This window comes from Mya arenaria, chromosome 12 (assembly GCF_026914265.1).
Source record: "Mya arenaria isolate MELC-2E11 chromosome 12, ASM2691426v1".
Classification (NCBI taxonomy): domain Eukaryota; kingdom Metazoa; phylum Mollusca; class Bivalvia; order Myida; family Myidae; genus Mya; species Mya arenaria.
This window is the reverse complement of record NC_069133.1, coordinates 22,364,454-22,384,723: the sequence shown is the minus strand read 5'-3', so window position 1 is coordinate 22,384,723 and position 20,270 is coordinate 22,364,454. Positions and strand designations below refer to the sequence as shown.

The window sequence follows — 20,270 nt, the reverse complement described above, 5'->3', positions numbered from 1 at the left end:
TTGTATTCTGCGTTTATGTATGATAGTGTTAACTGGTAAAATTACTGGTATTAAATTTAATAAAAAAATAACTAAGAGCCTACAAGGTAATAAATTGGAAAACATTATAACATTCTAAACTTTAGTTCACCTGTACACAGCCAATGTCAACATCCTTCTTCTGAAAGAACAGGTTCAGGGTCATTACTGGAGCAAAAATACATCCATCATGGAATAGGTTGTGTACAGGAAAAAGTCATCGCCAAGTTTCTTCTTGAAGCCCATCGTTTTGTCATCAGTACAGGTTGAGAAAAAGTAAGAAGGGAGTCCATTGTTTTGAATATGGCATCTAAAGCTTCATAGAATGATAGCCAGCTTACCTGAAATATAAATTAATTTTCTTTCCATTAGTACAGAACAAATATGATGTGTTCAGTCATTGAAATAAGTCTTTTGAAACAATTTTTTTAACATTAACCTTGCTATAAAAAAGTTCAGAATCTAGGCAAGCCCACATGACATTTAACCAGTGCAGGGCTTGTAAGCTTGTTTAAATTTCCACCACTGAGTGTATATATATTAATTTTTGAACATGTTTTTAAAACTCTTTTGAAGTAGGTTTTGTTCAGTTATTGAATGACTTGATATGTTGCTGTTAAACATAAACTACCTGATGGACTTCTCTGTACTTCAAGCAGGGATCATTCAGCAATTTTTGCACAGCCTGCATCTTGTCACATCTATCCGGGCTCTTTTTGAAGTAATAGAAGATAGACTCAAGAATCTGTTGATAGTACTTCATTGCTGCAAAATATAAAATCAAACATGTGAATGCTTGAGCAGAGCTATTACAGTTTGCATAAGTTGACTTTTTCGAAATGTTTTCATGTTTGTGTTTTACATTATTTGATCCAATATTCTACCTGGAATTTTCTCAGCAGCTTGTTCTGAACACAGAGCTAGTCGATGTGCTGAGCAATGTGTGTTCAGCAAGTGTGGGTTGTGTTCCAAGAATCGGCCTGTAAGACCCTTTTTCTTCCCTGTCATCACAGACGCTCCATCAGTGCCTAGTCCTGAAATACACAGAAACCACAATGTTTAATATTGAAAACTAATTAAAACTTTTTCTTTTAAAACAATAACACTACAGTTAATGAACTTGTAACTGACTGAAAATAATTTTATTTGAAATCAGTAATGTGTGCTTTAAGCAATTGAAATATTGCCGATATTTACCTGATACCCTTGCTAATGCAATGTTCCGGCCAGCCAAATGTTCCTTGATGGCATTAAAAATGCCTTCGCCTGTTGCTGATGTTATTCTCAGGTCAGTGAGGAATAGTGTAGATGGGGTCAAATTGATGGGATCAACAACCCTGGCACTAATACATAATTTGTGATGAACCACTATGTCGGTGCTCTCATCTGTCATGATATTAATGGTAGGTGACTGTTGTAGCTTTTCTGTCACACCACTATCAATGAAGTCTGACAAAGCAGACAGAATGTCACAAGCCGTGGTATAACTGGTGTAATCAATGTTTTTCCCAACCTTCAGTGCAGCCATGTTGGGTGTTCCTAAAAACTTTAACAGCTGCATCAAACTGCCATACTTGCTTAGAGGAATGCATTCTTTGGCTAACCAGTACACCACTTTCATCACAAGCATGATGGCACTTTCTCCCTTGCTGTCTGCGCAAAGGACTGCCTCCTCAAAGTTAGACCTGTCAGATGGGTTAGATACTGCATGCTTGTGGTCTTGAGACACAACATGTCTTTGCAGAGTTGTTTTTTTTTTATAGTTATTTGTGCCAAGTGATAGTGTATTTGTGAATTTTAAATTTCGACAAAGTTCACAGTACATCTGATCTTTACTTTCATCATACCTAAGCCAAAAATATGATTTGAGCCATTTTTGTTGAAATGAACATTTACTTTTTTGGGTGATGAATGCCTTTCATTATTGTTTACATCCGAAGCTGTTGTTTTGTTTTGGTCGGGAGTTTTTTTTTTTCAAGGAAAGCAAACAACGTTTTTTGACTTGACATTTTGACGCTTCCGATAGTGTAGACGCTTATTACATGCAGTGGTAACCCGCGTAAATAAAAACAAACCGGGTCGCAAAAACGCTTGGAAACAAGGGCATGGATGATATCGATCAAAACATTCAAAAGAAAAAGGTATTCGATAAATACATTGTAGGGGAAGCAATTTGTCCGCTGTCAATAACATTTAGATACCGGCAAGTGATGCTTTAATTTGTAGAAAAACTAATGTGAAAATGCACAAAATAAACAAACTGCGACCCAGCGCGAGAATATGTCACATTTATGTGATTTTGATGAGATTTAGACGATTTCTATGCGAGAAATCGCGAAAATCGCTTACTAGAATTATCCCTGCCAGTTATTGTAAGTTTGGTTGGTTAGTTTATTTATACTCCCACTTGGGCCTTGCCCATTCGGTTATTGTAAAATTACTTAAAATTTAAGGTACCAGATGATATGTCCCTAATTGACATATATGATGCATGTATAGTGTAGTGCCATTTCATCCTTGCCTTTGGCATTAGGGGCCAATTGTTGTAAAAAGACAAACAAACTGAATATTCCAATACTGATTTTGACATTCGAATACCAAACGTTCAATCGAATAATATTCGTTTGCATCCCTTATCAGATCAATTATAACAATATTCCAATATAGGAAAGATATATATATTGTTTTGTGCTTGTTTTGTATAACTTCGGTAATTCTGATAATGGATGCAGTTACTATTACAAGTGGTATTTCAGGTTACACAAAAGATTATCCTCATCTATCACCAACTACATCATTGAATGAAAGTGGGGATACAGGTGCAAGACCTAAAACAAGCAGTTCAGCATGGAAAAGTAAGTATTTAGTGATGGTCATATTAAAGTAGATATTTCCAAAACATAGATTCCATTGGTGAATGTAGGTAGGGACATTTTCCTTTTAATTTCCAAAATCTCAGTAGAAAACAAAAACCTTCAATGAACAGAAATGGTTTTATGCTAAAAGAGCATACATGTATTCCATCAAAAAATAAATTGTTATAAACAATGAAATAGAGGATGAAAAGCAAAAACAGTTTCTGTGCTCCCCGAACAGAGAGCAAATATAGCTTGTCTGTCGAAAAACAGAGTCAAGTGGTTGTTATAGCCTTGGCGTTGTAATACGGTGTTCTTTTCGGGCCATCGTGCTTTGTGAAGAAGCAACATAAAAGACAAGGATGTAAAGAGCGAAAGTAACTTTGCTGTGTGGTCTTCATCCCTTCGCTCCATCGCCTTCATCCCTTCCCGCCTTTACTTTAGTTCCTTTGCCATTCATTTTTCACAAGCGCTTTACAATCATTTAAAAATAAGTTGACTAATCATGGTCATAAGTCATAAACAAGTTTACACAAAATTTAGATTCAATTTTGATAGTTGTTATAACCCAATCCCTTTACAGTTAAGATTTTGATAAGGCCTAACAAAAAATACATGTGGTTCGGGTTACCCAACCCTACCTACGGAATAGGAGCCGACCCTACCGTTTTTACAGTCAGTTTGAAAAAAAATATGAAAAACCAAAAAAAAAATATGAAAAACTAAAAAAAAAATCTTTTTTTTTAAATTGCTTTTCAATATGTAGTTTAAAACCTTCAATGCTTATACAGAAGATAACTTTAACACCATTCTCCAATGATGAAAATGACATTCTTATATAAAGCCTAATAAAAAAAATAAAAAAAAGCCTACCTACCCTACCTATTTTTGAAAAGGATGTAACCCTAACCAAACAAATTTATTTTAGGCCTAATGATTTTGATAAAATATACCTTGTTAAAGATTGCTAATAATGTGAATTAAATATACCAGTAAAGCTTCAGCCTGTTCAATTCAATGATAAAGACAAACATCTATTCTAGTAAAAAAATGTTTCATATTGAATAAGATTATAATAAAGTGTTAAAGCGCCTATTTACAAGCAGAGGCACAAAGCGTCATTTCTCAATAAAGTGATGTTCTTGAAATGCGCCAAATGACAAATCTTCGACAACTAAAAATCACATTTCATCTTCAACAATAATTACTAATTATAAGAAGAACAGTAATAAGAAGAAAGTAATAATCTAATGCAAATGCTTTTCCTAAATATGAGTAATGTAATTTAACACATAAATATAACAAGATATAATATGATATTGAAAAAAAAAAACATGTATAATGTAATTAATGGCACATAATTACAGCCGTGCTATGATTGTCATAATCTTTAAGTGAAATGGAAAATTTTGTAATGTTTGTCATACAGCAACGTTTATTTCCTATATGCAACATTCTTGAGACGCTAAATTACAGGTTTAGCACAGGCGATATCATTTGGTAACGTTGGCTGTGAAAGAGTTAAAATGAAAGTATTTTACCTGATTTCTCTGCTCTCTTTCAATGATATAAGCGCGAGGATTTCTTGACAAGAATGCCTTGCATGAATATACCTGCAAGTTGCAATTTTAACAAATTATGATCAGCCATCTTCAATGATTCTAGAACAGAAGGTGAAGGTACGAAAGTACGAAGAGAAGGAACTTTGTAACTTACTTCTTTTTTTTTTCTTGCCTTCATCCTTTTGTACCTTTGTGTAAGAGCGAAGACACGTTGGCCTGAAGAGAGCACCGTACATTGTAGATGGTGCAAAAAACTTCAGCCTTTTTTTTGCCTTAATTTAAACATTCAATATATTCACATTAAACCAGGACTTCTAAAAACCGGCAATTTGCTGGTCTGGACCGATTTTGACCAAGCCAGACCGGTCTGATTTCAGTTTCAAATAGTGTAAAAAAATTGGTCCGAAATTTTCTCATTTTTAGCTCTACTGGCCAAAGGCCAAAAGAGCTTATGTGATGGTAATGTGTACGTAGTATGTGCGTCCGTGTTTCTGTAAACAATTGCTTGTGAACACGATACAGTATTCAGTTTTGATTGTATCTCGATGAAACTTGTACAGTGTCTAGATATCCAGTAGAGCTCGGTTCCTTTCGAAAACCAGCCAGATCCGCCTATGCATGCCTAGATTATGGCCCTTGATAGTATAAAAAATGCTATCGTGTAAACACGATACAGTCTTCAGTTTTGATTGTATCTCGATGAAACTTGTACAGTATTTAGATATCCTTTAGAACTCGGTTCCGTTTGAAAACCAGCCAGATATGCCCATGCATGCATGGATTATGGGTCTTGAAAGTATAAAAAAATGCTATTTTTAGCTAAGTCTATTTTTAGCCAAGTCTACATGAGCGAAGTCTATTTTTAGCCAAGTTTACATGTAAAGTCACTATTGCTTGTGAAGGTTTGTTCAAATTATGCCCTTGGGGTCATTTCTGCCAACACCCCACCCCCACCCAAATCGTTGCTATTTTGAACAAGGCTTTATTTAGTGGTCCACTACTATGGTTGTTCAAATTATGCCCCTTGGGTCAAAACTGGCACTGCCCTGGGTGTCACAATTTTCCTAGAGACTTATTTAAGAAATATTTTCAAAATCTTCTTGTTTCAAACCACAAGGCCCATACCTTTGATATTTGTTGTGGAGCATCATATGATGCATTTGAAAGCATTTGAAATAATGCCCCTTGGGCAAAAGCTGGCCCCACCCCTTTTGACTTACTTTTTAATTTTTAAAGCTACAGTAATGAAATTTTGACCATGTGAACAGTTTTGCAAACAAGCATTAATTTTGTCCTCGGATGTCCTTGACATTGACCTTTGACCGGCTTTTTATTTTTAAAGCTACATAAATGAAGTTTTGACCATGAGTACAGTTTTGAAAGCAAATATTTTTTACCCTCAGATTACCTTTACTTGGCACATATTAAAATAGTTCATGCAACTACTCTGCTTACAACACTTCCTGTCCTCAGATGTTGAACGTGCAGCGTTTTCAGCTAACCCAAACACAAAAAGTGAACTATATATTTGTTGTCTATTACTCAAACGTACATGCTCTGGATTGAAAATGCCACAAGAGCCATGCCAGTAGAGCATAGGCCCTTTTGGGCCTCTTGTTTAATAATTTTGGTCCAAAACGACTAGGCCAGTAAAAGTTGCAGAAATTGTAATGCACAAATATTCATGGGTCATTCACACATTCAAAACTACCCCCAATAGGTCATAAAAGTGGTTACCATGAGACTAGTGTGACCAGCTGCATTTTCCTCTACACTGATCACTCTATAGCCTATCTGTTTATTAGCAGACGCTTGCAATCTGTCCAATCACGTGTATTGGTAGGTCGCAGAAGACACAATTAAACAAACTATGTGTTAATTGTGTGCTTGCAGCTATCCTGATTAAGTGTTAAAATCGGTCCATATTTTCACATGGCAATATGAATATGCTATGTCGTCGTTGATCATTGCATGGTATCCGTTTGTTGATTACCAAACTGTTAAATTTAAATTGTTCTTTTAAATTTAAATTGTCATAAAGAACCATTGCTGGTTAAAAACGGTTTTAAAGATAAATGCATATGTCATCGTTAATGCATGAAAGCATTAAAACCCAAACCTAGTCATATATAGGATATCAACAGCGACACGCTTGATTAACTACATAGTCTGGAAGCTGAGTGCGCCGCTTACGTCATTTTAATTCGTAGTAATGAAAAAATCGTTGTCGATATCACACTTATAGCCCAGATTATAAATCTAGATATATATATATATTATTATTCAAGAGTATCAGTTGAATGTTGACCCACTGTATATGCATTAAGCAAATAAATCATAATACTGTTTCACTTTTTGTTGTCTGACCGCTTCCGGACAGCCAGTTATTTATGATCGCAATCGTTCTTATTAGAAACGCCGCAGAACTCGATGAGAATCTCAATTGAATTAAGCTTGTATCATGACTATCTGAATCCGCTATGCGGCTCTAGAACCCTCTTAGGAATTGAGACAACGCGAAAAAATATTGACAGAAAAGATGTCGCGAAAAAGTGTGACATCTCCAAGTAATCAGACTTTTGAACAGGTCTTTTTGGGTTGTCGCCGGGTCCGGACTGATTGAGGTTCCAAAATTTTAGAAGCCCTGCATTAGACTTTGTGAACATGTTATACGCGACAGCAAAGCGTGTGTAGCAAAGCCTTTCATGATAGATCTTAGGCGTATGTTAAAAAACAGTGTCATATTTTCGTTATTTTGCTGTATATTTGTATAGCTTATCTTTTGTCAGTATTTTAATTTAAAAAATTTGAGAATATGAAAAAATAACATATTGCCATTTATGTTCCTACAAATTTATGATTTTCTAACTTACAACTGAGATCCTTCAATGAAATTGTTAAGTTATGCCCCTTAATAATTTGAAAAAAGTCATACAAACACTTTCTCATGCCCATAACTCGATAATCACACATAACTTGGTACATATGTCACCAGTGATAATACCGGTAGGCACATGAGATGCAATGCTTTTAAAGCTGACTATAATAATTGCCAAATTATGCCCCTTGATGGTCTGAAAAAGCCATGCAAATTACTTAACATGGCCTCAATGAAACTCTCATGAAACTTTGTACACGTCTAACCTGTGACAATATCATGGCGGGAAATAGTTGTAGTCACAACGTTTTGTTTTATCCAATGCATCTTCTGTTGATGTGCCAATAATGAATTAGTTATAAATGGAGGTAAACGCTAAGTATGGTCAGTTTTTTTTCTTTTCAGCGATTTATTTATGTAAAATCAAAATCAATGGAAATGAAGTTCCACATATGATTGACTTTGTTGTGTTTAATTAAGAAGTTCTGAACAAATATCAAAATCTGATGGTCTAGATTGTTGCTAGAACTTTTTTGTTGCTAGAACTTAATGTTGATCACGATAAAATCTGGATGTTCATGAAGTGTTATTGTCCCATAGGTATTAGTTGAACCACTTGAAATTATTTAGACCTTTATAAGGGCCTGTCAAAAATTTGTGCATGCCCTATAGTTAGCGCCCAGTCTGTCCATTCACATTTTTCATGTTTTTTGCTTACCTTGGTGCGGAAGTTCTCAAGGTGAGCTATTGTAATCGGTCTATGTCCGTCGCCAGGTGTCTGGCATCAACAATTGCTTTAATTAAACAACATCTCATCCTTAACTACCTGGCCAATGTTGATGAAACTTCACGGGGATGTTCCATGGGTGATGCCCTTTCAAATTTGTTCAATGAAAGGAATTCCATGCAAAACTCTTGTTGCCATAACAACTGAAAAGAAAAACTTTTTGACAAAATAACAAGTGGCCTAGAGCTTAGTTATTTGGTGTGTTACATTGTCTAGTGGTTCTCTACCATGTTTGTTCAAATTATGCCCCCTGGTGTCAGTCAAAACTGGCCCCACCTCGGGTATGACAAGTTTCTTTCATACTTATATAGGGAAATCTTTGAAAATCTCCTAGTCTGGAACCGTTAGGCCCAGACAGTTGATATTTTGTATGTAGCATCATGTAGTAGTCCTCCACCAAGTTTGTTCAAATTATGCCCCTGGTGTGGTGTCCGCTAGTGGGAGGTAACTCTTGATAGTATTTTCATTGATCTTTGCGCTCAAACTTTTGGGTAATTGTTTAACTTTCCGCTGCTCTGTCTTCCGCTTTTTCATTTGCTGACGTACTGTAAATGGTGGCTGAATGATAAATCTTTCGTTCCTTTATATTCGGCTCCATGGGATGCATGGTGTAAGTTTTTGCAGTATATAATAATTATTCATGTTCTTTGATAGTTTGGCCACTTTATTTTGAAAGCAAAGGCTCTTCTAGCCCATATTTTGTTATTTTAATTTTTGTGTTAATTCGTACTTAAACATGTTCGTACCTTGGTTAATTTCGTCCGTAGGCCTTTAATTTTTGGTCCTTTCTTGTATTTTGGATTTTTTGGTTTTTTATGTAAAACTATTTTAATTCAATATGTGTAAAAGCCAGAAATATTGTTGAGAATGTGTTTTTTAGTAGATATCATTTTTTGTATTTTCAGTATTTACCACACAAATAAATCGACAGACCATTGGGCAGTTGACTTTGTTCTTTGTTGTTTACTGATGGTATTGTCATTGGTTCTACTCGCTGGCCCCAACGATTATCACATCATAGTGCGGTCCGGTACAGTAAATAACCATGCTCAGGTTACATGCAAGCCGAGTAGCTGTGTATCATCACACAAGTAACTGTGTATCATCACAAGTAACTGTGTATCATCACAAGTAACTGTGTATCATCACGTTTATATGGAAATATTATTCCCGCATGGAAACAAGAAGTGTCAGAAGACAAACACCTAAAGCCATGGAATTGTATGAACAACGTAGTAAAGAACTGTTTGGCAAATATAACAGATCTGTAAGAGCTTTAGAAGAATATATCTCAGGAAATAGTGGCCTGTCCATTAACAGTACAATTTCTGTACTAAATAAGTGTAAAGAACAATGTAAAGGGTTACATCAAGGTGTACAAACTGCATACGCCGTCTACATGAAATATTTAGAAGGAATGAAGATAGAAGAGAGTGAAAGAGAAATTACAAGATTGGACAATTCATTTGTTGATGTCGAACAGAGGGTCCATGAGTATTTGGGAACAATAAAGAAAATCAAATCAGAAAAGATTGACACTATGTCACAGTGTCCCAGTGATTCTTCAACTCATAGTTTAGTGGCTCAGAAAACTGCCCAAGCAAAGGCAGCTAAGGTGCATGTTGAATTTGCTGAAAAAGAGATAGAATTAAAGAAAAAACAAGCAAACATTGATGCCGATTTGGAACTTTTAAAACTGAAACGAGAAGCAGCGGCACTCGCCACAGAGGCAAGTGAACTAACCAATCTGATGTTTGGTTCTCAGCAGGGTTCAGTTACGGATTTTCAAATCAATGAAGAAGATCCTACTTCTAAAGTTCGTAACTATCTCAACAGTCAAATGGGTGAAAACATTCTCCATACGTCCAAGAAAGAAACACCGAACACTGAATCTAACGCCACAGCACAGTTTCTCTTAAGGAAGGATCTGATCTTGTCGAGGTTGACCACTTTCAACGACGCCTGTGAGAACTACCAAGCCTGGAAAGCAAGTTTTCAGTCAGTCAGCAATGAGATGGCTGTTAATAGCAGGGAGGAGGTTGATTTGTTAATAAAATACTTAGGTTCTGTTTCCAAGAAACATGCAATAAGCCTTAGAACAGCGTACCTGCACGATTCAGATGAGGCATTAAGTCAAATCTGGCTACGATTAGACGAAAGATTCGGAGCTCCTGAAAGTTTGCTTAATTCCCTGACAAATAGACTGCACTCTTTTCCAAGTTTAACAAATAAAGAAAGAGCCAAGTTGTATGACTTATCAGACCTCTTACAAGAGATCGAAGGACTTATGTCAAACCCAAAGTACGACAAGACCCTGTCTTACTTTGATTCTTCAATTGGAGTCAACCCTGTGGTGAACAAACTTCCTCACAGCTTACAGCAAAAATGGATCACTCACGCATCAACATATAAAGAAAACCATTCTGTACCATTCCCGCCATTTCACTTTTTCGTGAGCTTTGTGAAAAAGTTCAGTGTTATATACAATGACCCGAGTTTCATCTACGAAACCCAGAAGACGAAGGAACCAAGTCAACATAGGACTCGTGATATCCTGTATCAGAGAGCAACAACCAATGGTCGCGTAGCAGCCGCTAAAACAGGAATTCAGGATGATAGTGAATCTAGTGTGTCGCGTGATAAGTGTTTAATGCATAATGGTGCTCCGCATTCTCTTGCAGATTGCAAAAAATTCAAGTGTATGTCTGAAGAAGAAAAGCAAAAGTTTCTGTTTGAAAATAAATTGTGTTATCAGTGTTATTCTGGAGATCATCAGGCCCGTAATTGTAAAGATTCACAGAAGCAGCATGGTGGGGAGAGACAGTATTCATCTGCCGGGAGAAATGACAGACAATCCACAGATCAAAAGCAGAAAGTTGCTAGTAAATGTACTGAAATTTGTGGTGATGATATTGTTGGAAAATCTTGTGCTAAGATAATGCTTGTACATGTTTACACTAAAGATAATCCAGATAATTATGTTCAATGTTATGCTACTGTTGATGAGCAAAGTAATAGGTGTCTAGCAAAACCAGAATTGTTTCAGTTACTTAATATAACTGGAAAATCTGTTGAATATACAATGTCTTCATGTAATGGTATTTCTGTCAAATCTGGTCGAGAATTAGACAATTTGGTTGTTGAATCTATTGACAGAAGTGTACAGTTTGATCTTCCCACTGTTATAGAATGTCAGGACATACCTAGTAATAGGAATGAAATTCCTATCCCGAGTGTGGCAGCCAATCACCCACATTTGTCAGATATAGCTCATTTAATCCCAGAAATAGATAGCAATGCAAACATGCTGTTATTGCTTGGCCGAGACATCACAGACATACATCACGTCTTAGATCAACGCTTAGGACCGAAAGGCTCCCCTTTTGCACAGCGTCTGCCCCTTGGTTGGGTTGTAATAGGCGAAGTCTGCTTAGGAAATGCTCACATAGTCCCAGATGTCAATGTTAAGAAAACATATGTTGTGGGTGACGGGCGAGCCTCGCTTCTTCCGCCATGTAATAGCAAAATACATGTGTCCGAATCTAAGGATGAGTTTGTGTCTGAGTGCAGCTCCACGTATGTAATAGACAATGGTAGATATACTCTGTTTAGACCATGTACATTGAATGTTGATCGTAATCACGTGCCAGCATATGATTACGATTTTGTGTTCGCTCTTGATGTCCGTCATGATGACAAAGCGTCTATGTCAGTAGATGACCGTAATTTCCTGTCCATTATGGACAAAGAGTTTGTCCTTGATTCAAATGATAGGTGGTCAGCCCCCCTTCCCTTCAAAACACCTAGGCCTAGACTCCCTAACAACAGATCCCAAGCTCTTCTTAGGGTTAAAAGTCTTCAGACTAACTTGAGTAAACACCCCCTTAAAAGACAACATTTCGTTGATTTCATGGGCAATTTGCTTGCTAATGGTCATGCTGAAAAAGCACCTGAGTTAGACAATGCTACAGAATGCTGGTATTTACCCATCTTCGGGGTCTATCACCCGAAAAAGCCTGATAAGATAAGGGTGGTCTTTGACTCGGCAGTACAATATGAGGGGGTTTCATTGAATTCAGTACTACTGCAAGGCCCTGATTTGACCAATAGTCTTCTCGGTGTTCTCCTTAGATTTAGATGTGAGTTAGTTGCAGTCTCGGTAGACGTAGAACAAATGTTTTACTGTTTCGGTGTTCATGAGAATGATAGAAATTACTTGAGATTCTTTTGGCATGAGGATAATGACACTTCAAAGCCTCTTATAGAGTATCGTATGAGAAAGCATGTATTCGGCAACAGTCCGTCCCCGGCTATAGCTACCTATGGGTTAAGAAAGGCCGTAGAGAAATCTGATAGCGATGTAGTTCAGTTTGTAGAGAGAGATTTCTATGTAGATGATGGGTTGAGGTCATGTAGTACTGTCTCAGAGGCAACTGATTTGCTTCAACGCACTCAGTCAAGCTTAGCTAAATCTGGCATTCGTCTTCATAAGATTGCGTCTAATGCACCTGACGTCATGAAAAACTTCTCAAAGGAGGACTTGGCTTCGGATTTGAACCAGGTTGATTTTGACCTAGATAGTCTCCCTACTCAGCGCAGTTTAGGGTTAGTATGGGATTTGAACCATGATTGCTTTTTATTCCCAAGTCAGGTACAAGATAAACCGTTGTCAAAAAGGGGTATTTTGTCAACTATTAATAGCATTTTTGACCCTATTGGTTTCTTGGCTCCTTTTATTCTAGAAGGTAGATTGATACTGAGGGACGTAGTATCCAGTGATGTAGGTTGGGATGAACCATTAACCCCTGAAGTTGAAACCAAATGGTATCGTTGGCTCAACAGTATGAATGATCTGGAGTGTGTTAGAGTACCTAGGTCACTTTTCACAATGTCTTTGTCTGATATGCGAGAACTTGAGTTGCAAATATTCTCAGACGCTTCAGAAAAAGCAATTTCTGCAGTAGCGTATGTCGTTGGTTCTATTGACGACCATTCTAAAATGTCAAGTTTTGTTCTTGGAAAAGCTAAAGTAGCGCCCTCAAAGAGTCACACAATTCCTCGCTTAGAGCTCTGTGCTGCTGTCTTAGCGACAGAGATTTGTATGTTAGTTACAGAAAACCTAGGGGTTAAGTTTGATAAAGTACGGTTTTACACCGATAGCAAAGTTGTGTTGGGGTACGTTAACAATCAATCTCGTAGATTTTATACTTACGTTAGCAATAGAGTTCAGAAGATTCGACAGGTTAGCTCCCCTCAACAGTGGAATTACATTCCTTCGGACAAAAACCCAGCAGACATTGGAAGTCGTGGTGCAAGTCCTGCTCAGCTTAATGAGAGCATTTGGCTTTTAGGTCCAAAATTTCTAAATGTACAAGGCGAACCTTTACCAGAGTTTTATCCACTTGTCAACCCCCAGTCAGACTCTGAAGTTAGAGGTACTAGTATAGTTGCCATGACAACCAAAGTTATGGAAGAAAGTTGTTTAGGGGCATGTAGATTTGAGCATTTTTCTTCATGGACCAAGTTAGTGTTGGCGATAGGTTTTCTTGTACACATTGTGTTGTCGTTTAAAAAACTTGTTCAGTGTAGAGGTTGGCATAGTTGTTCAGGCATTCGTTCTTTAGAGAGCAATTCTAGAGCTACCATAGTTATACTTAGAGAAGTACAGCTTGTAAGTTTTAAGTCAGAAATAGATTGCTTGAGGTCAGAAAGCTCAATTAGTGCTAACAGTAAGTTGCTACAGTTGGATCCGTTTCTTGACGATATGGGGTTACTCCGGGTAGGTGGTCGTCTACGTCAGAGTAGTTTACCCTTAGCAGAAAAACATCCCGTTATTTTGTCTGCTACTGGTCATGTACCAAAATTGGTCATTAGGCATTTTCATGAGTCGGTACATCACCAAGGACGTTTGCTTACTGAGGGTGCAGTTAGACAGGCCGGTTATTGGATTATAGGTGGTAAACGGGCTATCTCTTCACTCATTTTTAACTGTGTGACATGCAAGAAACTCAGGGGTAGGTTTGAAACCCAAAAAATGTCAGATTTGCCAGCAGAGAGAACAGAGCCGAGCTCCGCTTTTTCTAATGTAGGGGTTGACGTCTTTGGCCCTTGGCAGGTTGTTTCTCGTAGAACACGTAGTTCACAGGCCACATCAAAACGTTGGGCAGTGCTTTTCACGTGTCTGTCTATACGCGCTGTACATATTGAGGTAGTAGATGAAATGTCTTCTTCTGCATTTGTAAATGCACTCCGTCGTTTCATTGCGATTCGCGGAAAGGTCAAGATTTTTCGGTCTGACAGGGGTTCAAATTTTGTTGGAGCTACCGATCATATTGGGGTACATACAATTAATGTAGAGAACGGCCAGGTTAAGGACTTCCTGTCTAAGTCGGGCAGCCTTTGGATCTTTAACGCTCCTTGCAGTTCACATATGGGAGGGGTATGGGAGCGTATGATTGGGGTTTCTAGACGGATATTGGAGTCAATGCTCTCAAACACCCACAATCTTACCCATGATGTTCTTGTTACCCTTATGGCGGAAGTTAGTGCAATTGTTAATGCGCGCCCTATTGTTCCAGTGTCCTCTGACCCTGACTGTCCGCAAATCCTTTCTCCATCAGCCCTATTGACCATGAAAATAGATACAGATCAACAACCTGTTGATGACATGAACCTAAAATCTTTGTATAAAGACCAGTGGAAACGTGTACAGTTTCTTGCGAATCAGTTTTGGTTACACTGGAGGAAAGAATTCCTTCAGTCACTGCAGACTAGAACTAAGTGGCAGTCTGATTGTACACCTGTAAAGGTTAATGATATAGTTCTGCTTAAGGACTATGAAGTTGCTAGAAACTATTGGCCATTAGGTCGGATCAGTAGACTATTTCCTAGTAGTGATGGAAAGATACGTAAAGTGGAGATTTGTGTTGTGAAGGATGGGAAACAAACATTTTATGTTAGGCCTATAGTTAATACAGTACTTCTGGTTAGGCATTAAATTTGTAACTATTGTTGTGAAGTGAATTTTGTGAACAGACTGAATCAGTGAATTGGTATACTTGAACAGTAAAAGAACAGTTTTGCGCAAATATTCAGTGCAAGATAAATCAATAAACTTCATGATTGTATGTATATTGAACAGTTAATACCTTACATGTCTTATAGTTACATGCACATGTTGTTAAATTGTTATTTTTGTTGAAAATTGTTTTGTATCTATACAAGCAAGTATAGTGTAACTTTACTTCTACTAATTTTGAAGACCACCTCCTTGTAAAGACTAGTTGTTATATAAGATTGTATTTTTATTTTTTGGTTTTCTGTTTTTTCAAGTCCAGATTAACTTTATGGTACATTTTTGAGGAAAATTATTGTTAGTTGCTTAAGTGATATCTTCGATATCAGGTGGGGAGTGTGGTGTCCGCTAGTGGGAGGTAACTCTTGATAGTATTTTCATTGATCTTTGCGCTCAAACTTTTGGGTAATTGTTTAACTTTCCGCTGCTCTGTCTTCCGCTTTTTCATTTGCTGACGTACTGTAAATGGTGGCTGAATGATAAATCTTTCGTTCCTTTATATTCGGCTCCATGGGATGCATGGTGTAAGTTTTTGCAGTATATAATAATTATTCATGTTCTTTGATAGTTTGGCCACTTTATTTTGAAAGCAAAGGCTCTTCTAGCCCATATTTTGTTATTTTAATTTTTGTGTTAATTCGTACTTAAACATGTTCGTACCTTGGTTAATTTCGTCCGTAGGCCTTTAATTTTTGGTCCTTTCTTGTATTTTGGATTTTTTGGTTTTTTATGTAAAACTATTTTAATTCAATATGTGTAAAAGCCAGAAATATTGTTGAGAATGTGTTTTTTAGTAGATATCATTTTTTGTATTTTCAGTATTTACCACACAAATAAATCGACAGACCATTGGGCAGTTGACTTTGTTCTTTGTTGTTTACTGATGGTATTGTCATTGGTTCTACTCGCTGGCCCCAACGATTATCACATCATAGTGCGGTCCGGTACACCTGGGGTCAAGCCCTGAGCAAACTTCCTGTTGTTCTTTAAAAAAAACATTTCCTCGAAAATAACTTGAGTCAAATTTACTCCCAGGAAGCTTGGTTGGGTTACCATCTACAAAAATACAACAAGGCGTCTTGATTGAACTACAACAACAACAAAAAATGGCCGACTTTCTGTTTTAAAAGTCTATCTAAAATTAAAAAAATTCTCAAGTTGTATTTAAGATATAGGAAAATCATTCATACATACTTTAACTTCCAGAAATTCTGAAAAAGTTTTATGCAGTGTGAAATTCCATATTGTTAAAATCTTGTAAGAAATACTGAGGTCATGCCTTGTACATGTAGTTGACATCACCAATCAGAAATCAGCTACTTTCTACCCATTTATACCAAATCTTCAAAGCTCATGAAACTAGCAGATATCATCTTAAATGATGCATATATCTTAGTATTTATAAATCCATCAACATATGACCGAACAGTGTCATAGGTTACATTTCTGTAACTGTTCTTGTTTACTTTTAAAGAAATAGTAATTTTCTAACCAAGTTTGATGTTGGATTCCAGAGTACATTATATTCTATCAAAATTAAGTTTTATTTTTAAATCGAATTAAAGGTTCAAAAAACGTCGACTAGATTAAATGGACAAGTAAATGGAAAGCATACATATTTGCTTAGAGCTGCGCCCTCACAGATTGACCATTTTGACAACTTTTCTCTTTATGTCTTTGAATTGACCAATCTTTGTGTAAATGTCTTGAAACTAGTGATATAAGACTGCTGTCGCTTTTTTTTCATATTTACATTTGGAAATTGGATGTTTTATGGCTAAAAGCATTACTAATGCTTTAAGAAAAATGAATTTTTCAAAAGAGTTCCAAACGATAATTATTGACAAATTATTAGTTAAGCTTTAGGTTTTTTGGTAAGTATTGATCTTAGAAAGTAGGTTTTTGGTAAGTAGTGATCTTAGACTATACCTTTGACAATAACAAATAATCTCAACTTCCTGCTGCAGCGCCGAGCCGACTAATGACTTATTTCATGTCAATTGGGCGTACTACCCAACAAATGTTTATAGGCAGTGCTTTTCTTATTTTCCCAGGTGAGCGATTCAGTGCCATCATGGCCATCCTGTCTCTTTACAACCATTGAAGATATTGACTTCAAACTTCATACACTTACTCACAGTAACAATATGCTCTTTCATGACAAGTTATTTAACACAAACTTAAATATTGTAATAGTTATGGCTTTTTTAACTTTTCAAAAATTACTCACTTTACATATTTTTTCCTACAAACGTTACAAACATTGAAGATAACAACTTAAAACTTCATAAACTAACTCGCAACAATATGCTCTTTCCTGAAATTTTATATATCTCCAATTTTTCATTCTGTCATATTTATGGCCCTTTGTTATTTATTTAAAAATAAATCAAGAAATTTTGAAAGCTAATTTATTGAAACTTGAAACATCACTATATAAAATTTAATGGTAACGTAGCCTTATTAAAAAATCCAATGTGAACATGTGCATAGTGATGAGTGGATGCAACTTACTTATGAACAAAAAGATACATATTTGTTGATCATCTCCATTTGCTTAACACTCCTTTGCTTGATCTTCTCATATGGTTTGGTAAGTGTATATCACATCTTCATATATAATCCAATACAAATTTAAATATTTCTAAAAAATAAACAGTCCTGATCAAAGAGAAACATTTTCTCAGAATGGCTCATATTTGCATTGTTACCCCACTCTTTACATGTCCTCAAACCAAACCCCAATTTAAAGTATTGCTAGCGATAACGTACAATTTAGCCGGTAGTCAATCTTGTTACATTGTAATATCATCATGTAAACTATGTTTGAAATATAAAAGAGATATAAATATTTGTACAAGTCTAATTGAAATGTTTGCGCCAAATATATACTCATGTAACGTTTCTTCCCTAACTAGCTTGGACACGCTACCTTAAATTAAACTACAAACCTATTCCCGGACTGCATTGTCCCAAAATTAAGAATGAAATTAGTAATATATACACGTGATTAACAATGATTGCTTACAAAACCAAATGATTAGAAATAATTATTATGGTTCAAGAATTAATGTTTGATTATTCCAACACAAAGAACGCACAAACAGAAACACTACAATACCTATGCTATAACTTCAACAGGACCAGCATACAAAATGCTTATAAACCAATTAAGCTAACAATATATCAGTAAAAGTCACAGTTCTAATTGTATTGCCTACAGGGAATCAAACCATTGACCCTGTTCCGTCTGTATCGCAATGATTCAGGCTTACTAAGAGGCCAAAAAAGGGATCCCTCTGATGTCCAAACCTGGAAACTAGAAGCTGTAGCGCAATGCTTGACCTTAATTCTCCTAGTCTCCAATAGTTCAGAACCCGCCCTAAACAGTACAAAAAGATACTTCAAAGCTTCTCTATATATGTACGTGATGTTCTCCCATCAGCGTCGAGACACAAACTAATCATTTCTATGCCTTTCGCTACTTATATGTACCCTAACATTACGTGACCAAAACGGAATGATCCATTTTAACAAACCCTATGAGTGAAACCATTATATATAACTTACATTACAGATTAGGGGTGTCAAGTTCATTAATCTTTAGAAAAAGTAGAAACCATTAAGAATATAATTTCTTTCGTATCAATCTTATACTGAAACCATGACTTTAATATTAAATACACAAAACATCCTTAAGAAGTAATAAGAAAACAGCGGTACTCGTAAAAAAAATCAAATACTTTATAAATGTCACTTAAACAGAAATGTTTATTTTTCGGGTTCTGGACTACATGATTCCAGGAACATTACACTCAGAAATAGAACCCTGATAATAGATTTTAAATTGAAATAAAGGCCTAAAATCAGTGAATGAGCACCACATTCGTGCATTGGCACAACTTCCTAAGGATTAGAACTACAGCATTCACAAAATCGAGACTAGTTCAACAAGTAGCAAATAAAGGTCAAGTTTTCAGATAGTCTAGACAGTTCTAAAATATTGATCAAAACTTTTACATTTAACACAAGACATTTTTTTATTTTTGTGCTATTAACCTCTGAGAAGGAAACAAAACATTACCTACATTTTCAACTAATTGGCACCAGTGATTGCCCGCTTTGAATATGGGCTTTTTAGCAAGGCAGGTCTGGATTAAATAAATGTTGAGCTATGTTGTAATTTTCACACATATAAATATGTCACATGTGTGGCAAATTTGTATGAATTAACACTCGATATCTCTGAGTGAAAACAAAACCACCGCATTCACTTGGAAATGCTGGGCTACCCGGAAGGTAAAAACATGGCCCATATCCCCCGCTCTACCCTGGAGGGGGGGGGGGGTCGTGGATACAATTGACTGGTGCAGAACTTCATGGTGCATGGACCCATTTTCAAATAACTTTTCATATGTGTTAACCACATCAAGGCAGTGTGTGGCTATCAAGACCATGGTCCAAAGCTCAAATGTCAAAAGACAGTGCACTTTAAACTTAGTTAATTTCCACTATAAAACTATAATGACGTGTTGATTGTGTCTGGGCATAACTTTGCCATGCCTTGTGGAATTTTTGAATGACTTCGCACAAATGTTAACTTTAACATAAAAATGTGTCTCGTGCAAGATCAATTTCGCAGCCGACCGGCAAAGGTCACAGAGCACTTTCGTATTAGACCATGGTGCCTGGCATAAACATCTTAACTCAGAAAGTAAAATTTCAGATAATTACCGGTATATCAGCAGGTAGGGGACGTTGTACTGCATGGCACCTAACTTGTATATGAACTTTAAACTTATGGTATGATTTAAATGGTTAATGCAAACCATGTGTGTGGGTGTGTGTATGTGTGTGGGAGGGGCCGTGTGTTTCATAAATTTCTTATTTTAAACAGCTATGATGAAATAGAGCGGCCCCAAGAAAAGATAAGTGTAAAATCGAAAATCTGAATGTGGAATTTTTACTACCTTTCTAACCTAATTGACTTTTTGTTTATTTAACATGCTAGGGTTAAGTTTAATGCTTATTTTGACATTTCAGTTATGTCCCTTGACATAACACCAAATTGTACAAGCAGTTTGATGTTTCTAAA

The 20,270-nt window shown here is 36.4% G+C and overlaps 2 protein-coding genes across 3 annotated transcripts in view; both read left to right on the top strand.

Moving 5' to 3' along the window:
• Window positions 1-20,270, top strand: part of LOC128211400 (uncharacterized) — a 49,108-nt gene that overhangs the window by 18,880 nt on the left and 9,958 nt on the right. Inside the window, exon 5 of the mRNA XM_052916149.1 lies at window positions 2,775-2,873. Within this exon, the coding sequence (XP_052772109.1) occupies window positions 2,775-2,873 (99 nt within the window). The remainder of the gene's footprint in view (window positions 1-2,774; window positions 2,874-20,270) is intronic.
• Window positions 8,378-16,031, top strand: LOC128211399 (uncharacterized). Of its 2 annotated transcripts, none has more exons than XR_008257279.1 (2): window positions 8,378-15,699; window positions 15,995-16,031. XR_008257279.1 is itself a non-coding variant. In XM_052916148.1 (2 exons), the coding sequence occupies exon 2, from the start codon at window positions 9,275-9,277 to the stop codon at window positions 15,095-15,097; it is 5,823 nt and encodes a 1,940-aa protein (XP_052772108.1). In that variant the 5' UTR covers window positions 8,378-8,710; window positions 9,006-9,274; the 3' UTR covers window positions 15,098-16,031. The 2 variants fall into 2 exon arrangements, 1 of the variants encoding a protein (XP_052772108.1); XM_052916148.1 differs by having other exon boundaries at window positions 8,378-8,710; window positions 9,006-16,031.